The sequence below is a fragment of the Agelaius phoeniceus genome, chromosome 11 (genome assembly GCF_051311805.1).
Source record: "Agelaius phoeniceus isolate bAgePho1 chromosome 11, bAgePho1.hap1, whole genome shotgun sequence".
Classification (NCBI taxonomy): Eukaryota; Metazoa; Chordata; class Aves; order Passeriformes; family Icteridae; genus Agelaius; species Agelaius phoeniceus.
In genome coordinates, this window is record NC_135275.1 from 16,159,164 (window position 1) to 16,169,443 (window position 10,280).

The 10,280-nt window shown below is 50.5% G+C and overlaps 1 protein-coding gene across 11 annotated transcripts in view; it reads right to left on the bottom strand.

The window, feature by feature from the left end:
- The window catches only part of CADPS (calcium dependent secretion activator), a 206,436-nt gene extending 196,839 nt beyond the window's left edge, over nucleotides 1-9,597 (bottom strand). For 9 of the 11 annotated variants that reach the window (XM_077184357.1, XM_054640035.2, XM_077184355.1 and 6 more), the window contains exon 1: nucleotides 9,087-9,596. In XM_077184357.1, coding sequence (XP_077040472.1) covers nucleotides 9,087-9,467 — 381 coding nt within the window. In that variant the 5' untranslated portion in view covers nucleotides 9,468-9,596. Of the gene's footprint in view, nucleotides 1-9,086 lie in introns of all 11 variants that reach the window. The other 2 variants (XM_077184356.1, XM_077184358.1) reach the window with 1 other exon arrangement.
- Nucleotides 9,598-10,280: the final 683 nt, after the last annotated feature.

Genomic DNA, 10,280 nt, shown 5'->3' on the forward strand with positions numbered 1-10,280 from the left:
CCTTCCTTCCCAGCCCACACCCATCAGACAGGGATAGGGACACCTGAGGGGAGCACTGAGTGGAACACAGGGTGTATCTGCTGTTCATGGAGCAGCTTCTCCCTTCCACAGCCACTTGTACCAGCCACATGTCAAGGCTGGCCAGAGCAAGCCCAGAAATTTCTTCCCAAAGTGTCTCTACAGTATTTAGGTTCACTTGGCCAACTGGCTGGACAGGGCTACCCCAAATCACTCCTTGGGATAACAGCTCATTCCCAAGGAAAGCACCAACAGGAAATCAGATGAGTGAGTGCCTTCTTGCAGAACCAGCATCACTGAGCACAGAGCTGTATTTAGTATTACTGGTCTATTTCCCCCTAACAGCCAAGTCCCTTTATCCCACCAGCCAGGCACCTTGTCCTCTCCAGTGCCAGCCAGAGTCTGTTTGTTGGCTGTGACACTCCAGGCTCTGAAATGACCCTCATGCACACACCCATGTGTATTTTACAAAGGTAAATCACTGTCTCTCTCTGAGGGGCTCTGAGGAAAGCATGGGGCTGCTCCCCTGCAATGTGGAGGTGGGGAAAAACTTGTGGGTTGTAGTCACATGTTGGGGTGCTCAAAGCAGTAAAACCGTTCAACAGGATTGAAGCCTTCTGCACCTCAGGGCAATGCCAACTTAGCATCATGTGCCTTGGTAACTTAAATTCCCCAGGAAAGGGAGAATGGCATCCCAGAGGAGTCAGCCAGCCCCACAGACTTCATGGATTAAAAGCACACTGCAACTAACAGACATCAGTGGCTGCTACAAACTTACAGAATCTGCAAACTCCTAGTGCCGTCCTCTCCAGCTCAATGGGTTCTCAGGATCAAATGCAAATGCTAGAAATCAAATTCAAATGCTAGAGCAGACACTGCTCTTTACAAGGCAACCCGTGAGACTGTTTCAAGAGGACAATTATTAACAAACAGTTTCTTCTATCAGTAGCTCCTCAAGGTGTGTGCCTGGAAAACAGCCTTTCCTCCCTATTACTGTCCTCCCCTGTGCCAGACAGGCAATTGGGAGCCAAACCACCCCCTTTTATCCCTGCTCCAAGAGACTGAACTGAGCCTGTGCACACTGCGGTGCTGCAGCTGCTCTGGATAGGAGGCCTCTTTCTCCTGCAGAAGTGCCTCAGGCAACAATAACATCCTAAACAAATACTTCTTTTCCACTGCCAAAAAGTTTATTGAAATTTTCCCCCCCAAAATTCATCACCTGGCTGAAGACATACAGCGAGTGATAGACTTGCAGGGACAGGGTCACTCTGCTCCATGCTTGTACAGGAGCAGATCCAGCTCATAAACGCTAAACCTAAATCATCAATTGTGGATCTAAATCCCACCCCAAAAAGGGAGCAGAAGGGGGTCTGCAGAGGGTCTACAGAGAAAGCTAGATTTGAAGATTCTTCATTTTAGAAAGTCTGAAAGCCCTGCCTCTGTGCGAATGTCACCCTAATTTAGCACACGAGATCACAAAAGGGCAGTGCTGGACCATCAGCCCTGTTTGTCAGGGTATTACACAAATGCACTGTGGCATCAGCCCACAGTCCTACCAAAGTCAGTGAGGTTCCTTCAAGATGTGCACATTGTATTGCCAATCCCCAAAGATAAACACCACAGCACCGTCACTAAAAAACATGACTAAATCTAGATTTCATTAAGTTTCTTCATCAAATATTAACATTTAGGTATGGGGAGACACCCATGAGGGTCACTATATACCTGACACTACTAAAAGTCCAAGCTCCCAACCTTACTGTGAAGTAGACAGACAGGTTTTGAACTATGACAACTACAAACACAGCACGACTTACCCCAAGATGAATAAATATTTGCATGACACTTTGACTCAGGTGTTTAAATTCTAGAAAATGTCTGACTTTATCAGCCTGAATCACAGACAAACAATACCAAATATTATCACTAAAAGCACCTTTTCAAACAACAATTTCAAAAGGTTAACATTAAACACTCAGCAACTGCACTTTATGTCCTGTCCTAAAAATGAAGCCCACACAATTCAGAGGAAAACCTGTTTGAAGCAACTCAAATATTCTGTACCCACAAATAACTTCTTGCTAAGCAAGTGCCAGGCTAGGATGATCTGTGTATTTTTGTCAGTACCTCCCTGGTAATGACCCAGGGGAGCTGCCCAGGAACCTTCCATCTCTCACATCTCCCCTCACCCATCCTCATGAAGAGGCAGCTGGACCCTATTGCTGGACCTTGGAGCATCCCCTCCAAGAAGGGTGGCCCAGTTCTGATCCACTGGGAGCTGGTGGTGCCACTTGCATAAGGAGCGTCCAATGTGAGGAGAAAATTCTGATTGTCCTGCCATGCCTGCACCATGCTCTAAAAGAGCTGGGCAGGGAGGTGGCACCTTCCCTTGGACCTCACCCTGCTCTATTTCCAGGAAGGGAACACCTTTGAGGGGCCATCCATCAAACCCCTCCCACCCTCCTGGGTGACAAAAATGGAGAAGAGCTGCTCATCACCAAGGAAAGTCCCTTTGTCTGCTGCTTTAAGAGAACTCTACTGTTTTAATTAGTCTTAATGCTCAAAGGCACACTAAAATATCTGATTTATTGAGATCATTTTGGGGGTGAAACCCTGGCACTGCTGAAGCCACTAGCTGGATTCACATCAATACTCTCCAAGCAACAGCTTTATTGATCATACTGTATTGATTAGACTTAACATACTGATCAAGTTTACATCATGAAAAAGAAAGAAGATGTTTACCTTGTACCACTCTGGACTACAGCACTGGCAGCAGCTCTGGGGTTTGTATATATACACTGCTAGTAGCAGAGCTGTGATGGCTGGGCTGCTCCAGCTAAATAAACTAAAAACAAATTAAATATTTCTCCAGCTAACAAAAAATTGCATAGGGAAATGACTTGCTGACCACTTTCCACAGAGGTAAATGGAGAACAAGTGACTCACCATTCAGCAAAAAAAATTACAAGTTGTGCAAGAGGCAAAGTGCTTCAGGGAGAGTGTCTAGACTATGCAAAGCAAGGCCATAAATTACACCTTTTGAAACAATGGGCTGTAGCAGGGCTTGGAGCTGCATGATCAGATAAGTCTTCTCCACTCTTAGTTAGTAGCATCTCTGGCCCAAGAGGTGCCACCCACAATAATTGAAATGTCAGGCTATGGATCAGGAACTGCAAAGTTTTACAACAGCCAACGACCAAGCTCACAGCCTATTTAATTACCCACTTCACAATCCAATAAACTGCAAGTATATAAATAGCCAAAGTATGACAAATATTTAATATCTCCTAAAATTAAATTAAGATAAGACACTGGCAAAATAAATTATAAGTGTTTTAACTGAAAACAACTGTTTTCTGCAGATCCCAGACAACTTGAGCGCAGTAATCACATTCTGCACTCCACACTGCTAAGCAGCACAGCATCTAAGATGTGCCAGACCTTCCTTGCCATGGTGATGCTCTGCAAGCAGGCTCACCTTCACTTCAGGGTTGGCACAGAGCTGGGCACAGCCCCAGCCACGAGCCCAGCCACACACACAGCCCTCATTTGATGGTGGCAGTGGCCTGTGCCCACACTGAGCCATCTAAGTGGTGAAGCCAGCCCCTAACTATTCCTCCAGGTTTGTATAGGCATAGCAAGAATAATATTCCTGCAAGCTTTGCTGCAGCTACAGAGCTGTGCATGAGGTATAGCTCATGCTTGAGAGCTGCCTGCACCTTGCAGCTGCTTCCTAAACAGCACTAGACAGCAACTGAGGGACAGACAGAAAACAAGCAGAGCATCGTCTTTACCTCTCCTGCCCTGCAGAGCTGAGAAAACCAAAAATCTCCAAGGGTTTCTTGGGACCAGCAGAGCAGAATCTGATCACAAAAACAAATTCCTCCAGCAGAAAACTGCTAAAACAAGTCCCAACACCACCTGAGTTCTGTCTGTCCCAGAAGAACAGTGTTCTGGTGCTTTTATGAGAGAACTTGTGTAAGTATGGCACGAGAGTAACAATCCAACCCACGATAAGGAAGATGTGGTTATTTGGAAAGCTGCACTAGCTTTACTGTGTCCTAACTCTTGTAGCATCTCTGTGCCTGCTGAAATGGCAGGAATTCAGTATTTTAAGATGCATTGTAACCAATTGAACAGTTTCTGACCCCTCACACCTGTTCTGCATGAAGCACTGTGCTTAAATCAATCACCATTCAGCAAAGCACAAGCTTAAGTGCTTTGCTGAATTTGACTGAGAATTTTGCTAATGCACCTGACGTCATCCCACAGGCTAACACAGGGACCCAAATCATGAGCCTCTTCTCCCAGGAGTAGCCCTGGTAATCTGCAACAAATCTGGAACTTTTTTCATCCTGCATTTATTCCACTAAGAACTGATTTACTCTCCTGCCTGCCTTCTCCCTTGTTCTGCAGGAAGGAAGACAGGCAGTGGCAACCACAGCTGCAACAATGTCTGACCTAATGTGCTCTCCTCATTTTATCTCCTAAAAAGTTATTCCTGCTGCCCCTTTCCCAACAAGTGTTTTCAGTTTATGCTATTTTGAATGAACAAACACCAATTCCAGGGCTGTGCTGTGCCTTTTGACTGCCGTGCTGCAGAGATATTTAGCAAAAGTTACAACCCACATCCAAGGAGGCTTGGTTTGCACCACTACAGACACACACCTTGTCCAACATCCCTAGGCTGCTGGCTGAGCTGTCTTCCCAAAGGCTTCAGACAGCTGGGATCAAGTGGGAAGAGGCACCAAGCACGGCTGGTCGTCTCCACTCCACTTCCAACAAACCAGCATGATCTAGAGAAAAGACCACACACATCCTGGCCATGCAATTACCAAGCTCAGTGCCATCTGCAGTAATAAAACACATTGTTCTGAGAGCCATGGAGCTGGCAAAGCCACTTTCCTCCTGAGCTGCATCATGAGGCTGGAGCCTTCCATATCCAGCAATATTGTAAGCTCTGATGGGAGGTTTTCCTCATTCAGTTGGTCTCTTGCTCAGATTCCCCAGTGTCTAATAATGGCTGCCCACACACTGCACCTTCCTCCCATCTGGGGTAGAAGATAAAAATGAAATCTCCCTATTTTCACCAAGCTTTACAAGGATGAGTATCTTGCAGACCATTGTCTGCATCTCTAATGTGCCTGGAATTCAGTGGTGGCTTAAAAAAGAAACCTAAGTGGGAAGCAAAGACAACACAGGCAGGTATCTAATAAGCCTTTTTTCTTTTTCCTTGGGAAATAGTGCTAGTGAGATGTAAATAGAAGAACTTACAGGTAGACATCACAGATGCGTAGTTACTCAAGTGGAGCCTTATCCCATAAACATCAAAATAAACCCAAAGCAGAGGTGTAGACCTGAACACACTCATGTAAAAAACAGGTTTTCCTCTGTGGCTGAAATTTCTGGGGTGTCAGGATCAGAAGAATACCAGTTCTGAGTGGCTTCTGCTTAAGTTAATCTGGAAATCTGAAACACAGAGCTTACTGCTGGTGTAAACAAGCAGTGCTGTCATGCCCACATGCAGTAAGTACCCAGCTACACCATCCATTCACACGTTTCCGCTGCTCTCTCCGCTCTCATATACATTCTAATTTATCAAACAGCAGGTAATTACCTTTGTGGTGCAACAGCACCTTAACTACACAGTTCCCTTTATTCCAGGGTGGTTCATGGGTGCTGCAGAACACCAGGCTGCATTTTCCAGCTCCAGAGCACTACACATGCGTGTGTGGCTGCACAACTGGTGCCCGCTGTGCCACTGTGTTCCCAGCCCCCGGGGCACCAGCCAGCTCTGACACAGCAGCACTGCAGGATCAAGGAGGGAGGATTACACACCCCAGGGGAGCAACACAGGGATCCACAGCCCAGGCAAGAATTCAGTGCTGCGGCCACAACAAAATCAACACCTTCTTATCTGAGGAAATTGCAAAGAAGGTGAAGCTATTAGAAGCTGCCTGGGCTCTGGGAGCCTGGCAGGGGCTGGCTGCAACACAGTCCATCTCAGCTGTGGTCCTCCAGCTGTGGTGGAGGTGGGCTGGCTGATATCAGATACCCCAGACAGGAAACCACTCTGCAGGGCAACAGCTTCACTGCCTCACCTGCAAAGCCATGGTCCCTGCCTGGGCTGTGCTTGGGGTCATAGCATCACCCATTCTACAGCTGTGAGCCAGGTGAGGCCAAACCTCATCCTTCTCCTTCCAGCACTGGGCAGAACCTGCTGAGTAGGGCTGGGGACAGGTTCCCAGCACTCACTGCTGCACAGTTCTACCCAGACACCTCTATGGTGGCACCTCCCTGACATGGGTGTGGAGCCAGGTCCCCTCACCTGGGCAGGGCCCCAGTGGGGCTCCCAGACACCCTGTCCATGGGCAGTGACTGCAGAGGGCAGATGGGCAGGGTCAGCCCTGGCATCTCCAGGGCCCTGCATGTGCAGGGGATCAAGCAGCAGCCCCTGCAGCCTCTGTGTCCAGCACCACTGGGAAAGGAGGGAGCGTGGTCCCGCACACCAGCCTGGAGACTGCAAATAACAATACTTGGGGATCTTCTGCTCCTTATTTCTTCAAGGATGAAACAATTCCCTGGCAAACTGCAGACTGTGAGGGTGGAGAGGCAAATGGCACATGGGAAAGGAAGCAGTTTATCTCTCTTCTGCTGATGAGCAAACTGACCCAACAGCCCCCATTAGAGCAGGACCAAAATCCAGTTTTCTCTCACCTTTCCTCTAAGAAGCAAAACGCATTTGTTCCACTCTGGTGAGTCTTGGGCACCTGACACTTTTATCATTACTGAAGACCCAACCAATACACTGCAACTGAAGCTCAGTGCTCAAGAGGAATCAAGTCCCTCACCTTCACCCTCTGGTCTCCCTCCAGCCAGAGAAGGAAGGGCCTTTCCCAGAGGGATGTGTTAGGAAAGCAAAGCAAAGGAGCACATGAAGTTCATCAACAAACTCCAGGCTCTGGTAGTCCTTTAATTGACTTCAACAGGAGTCGTGGCAAAGAAAAAAGGGCAAGGATCATGACAACTGAATATAGGGATATAGAGAAAACAAAAAAAAAAACAGAATTAATTCACCTTTTAAAGGGTAAATTCAATTTGACATGTATTATCATGGTAAATTTAGCTTTCCCAATTCTATTTCACTGCTAAGTTTGAGGGGAGAGGGTCAGCCCCCAAGACACACCTATTTTAGCTATGTTAATAAGCCAGAAATGTTTCCCTATGTTCTTCATTTCACAGAGAATGGATTCTTTCCTCCCAAGATCCTGTGTAACTTCCACATAGCCTTGAATATTGCTGCCATTTTGTAATTTTTCTCATTACTCCTCATTTCTTTGTTTCACCTGCACTTTATTCCCCACCTTTTCCTCTCCCTTCTGTCCTTTCACAGGGCCCTATTTTGATTTCAGGGATTATAAACTGTCCTTCCCAGCCACTCTTCTCTGAACTGCTAAAATGCTGCATGCTCCTTTGGATAAACTGCTCATCAATTTCAGTTCACTTTTATGTGAGAAACAATTGCAGGACTGACTTGGTTTTATTTCAGTGAAACTAACAATAATGTAAGTTTCATCTTCAGTTCACTTTTACATGCAGTTGCAGGACTTAGTTGTTTGTATTTCAGTGAAACTAACTAATAATAATGTAAGTTTCATCATCTTTCTCTAACACAAAGAAGTTGCACGGGAAACAAAAGCCAAAACGACTTTGGAAATTCACAATCTGCTGAAAAGCATTGTAGGGAGAAAGAACAGATAAAAGAAACTCCAAACCTGGCTATAATTTCAGCTATGTACTTTGCTCAGCAAACAAAAGCAGATCATTCAAGCTTCCAGCAACAGATTGTCCTATATTGCCTTTAAACTACATGATACAGTACGGATACACTTTCCTACCTCCGTATGTTGCAATGACTAATAATAGTCCTGTGGTGTAGCAGAACTGAATGTCGTTTGCATCAATACATCCAGGAGTCTGCCTGAATTGCAAAGGTCATTTGTGAACACAGAACAGGATCAAGGCTAAAACTGCCATCTAAGAAACTCAACCGAAAACGGTGACAAAAAATCAGCCAGCTGTTTCAGAGAGCTACATTACATCACAGATCAACTCTCTCTGCCACAGGGAAAAAGTTGGCTACATTTGACTGAAAGATGCCTGTGTCCAGATCCAGAAGAAACTTAATTTCTGCCCTGGCCCATGAGCTTGTGCCTTAGAGGAGAAACAAGCTCCAAGAGAGCTCCTGGAGATGGGGAGCCCAGGTGAAGCGCTCCTGCCCAGCCTCTGCGTGGAGCAGCACACGGCCCTGCTGTGGTGACACACTGGGGGAGGACGAGTCAGGACTGTGGCAGAGACTTCACCGCAAACCTCTGCTGATGCATTTCGCCAGGAAGGCGGTCTTGGGGAGCTCGCGAAACATAAACACTTGCAAGAAGTTGAAATGAGACTCAGCAACTCCCCAAGTCAGTGCCAGCACTCCCAGTTAAGCAAACTTTGCAGTAAGCATGGAGTTGCGGAGTCCCTTTGCAGGAGGCAACAGCACGTGCCTGGCGTTTCCCAGCAATATAACCCACTTCTCTCCTTTCGACAACCTTTAGAGGCCAACATCCCAAACTTCCCGAATCGCGACTAGATTGCGTAACTAGAAGCAGCGATGTATGTCACCGGCTCTGTGTGGGAGAGCATGTCGGGGAGCAGCACGAAGGGTGACAGGGGGTCAGGGGGCTGCCCCGAGCTCCGAGCCAGGGCTGCTGCCAGCAAAGCGCACCGCGTGGGCCCAAGGTGCCCTGAGCCGGGAGTGCCCTTGGGGTGCCCGGGGAGCTGCAGGCCCGGGAGCGGCAGGAGAGGAGAGGAGTGGGCAGGGATGCGGACAGAGGGGGATCTAGAGAGCGTGCACAGGGGTAAGTCAACACCGGCTGGGTAAGAAGGGGGCAGGAGGGTGGGTGGATGGCAGGGGCAGGCAGGGAGCAGCCAAAGGTGGGTGGGTGATTGAGAGGAGAGGCAGAGCCCGGCCGGCAGGGCAGAGCCGGGCAGGGCAGGGCAGGGCAGCGCACGGCCGGTACCTTCTGCTGCCGGCGGGCCATGTCGGTGGGCTGCTTGGCGTTGAAGGGGTAGGCGATGCAGCGCATGACGAAGACGTAGAGCTGCAGCTTCTTCTTCCTCTCCTCCTCCTCCCGCTGCAGCCGCTCCAGCTCATCCTTCTCCTTCTCGCTGGCTACCGAGGGGCTGGGGCTGGCGGGCCGCGCCGCGCTGCTGCCGCGCCCGCCGGGCTGCAGCCCCCCGGCGCTCCCACCGCCGCCGGCACCGCCGCCTCCGCCGCCGCCCGGGCCCTCGCCGGGGCGGCTGGGCGAGAGCCGCGCCGCGGCGGGTGCTAGCGGCTCCTTGCCGCTCTCCTCCTCCACCAGCTCCTCCGACTCCTCCTCGCTGGACGACGGGTCCAACATCGCGGCGGCGACGGCTGGGCTCGGCCGGGCGAGCTGTGGAGCGCGCTGGGCTGCGCTCCGCTCGGCGCCGCCGTGCCCGTGCCCGTGCCCGGCTCCGGCTCCGCGCGCCGCCGCGCCCGCGCGCGCCCCCGCCCAACCCCGCCCCGCCCCGTGCGCGCGGGCGCTGGCCGCGGTGCTGCACGCGCGGGCCGAGGGGAGCGAGCGGCGAGCGGGCCCCGCGCATGCCCGGAGCACGCCTCGCCGGCGCCATGGCCGCGGGGGTCCCGGAGTTGCGGGGTGCTGAGCGTGTGCCCTGGTGTCCCCATAGCCCCACACAGGCACCGCGGTGTCCTCAATGTCCCCACAGCCCCACACAGTCACCGCTGTGCCCTGGTGTCCCCACAGCCCCACACAGGCACCGCGGTGTCCTCAATGTCCCCACAGCCCCACACAGGCACCGCGGTGTCCTCAGTGTCCCCACAGCCCCACACAGGCACCGCGGTGTCCTCAATATCCCCACAGTCCCACACAGGCACCGCGGTGTCCTCAGTGTCCCCACAGCCCCACACAGGCACCGCGGTGTCCTCAATGTCCCCACAGCCCCACACAGGCACTGCGGTGTCCCCACAGGACCCACTGTCTCTCTGAACCTCCACAACCAACACAGACACTGCTGTGTCCTCAATGTCCCCACGGACACCAATGTCCCTGCTGTGCCCCTGGTGCCCCCACAGCCCCACACTGTGTCCTCACAGCATCTTGAGCCACATGAAACCCCGCAGACCTGAGGCTCACAGCATTTGTTTTGCACCAAGCAGCTCTTCTTGCACCTCA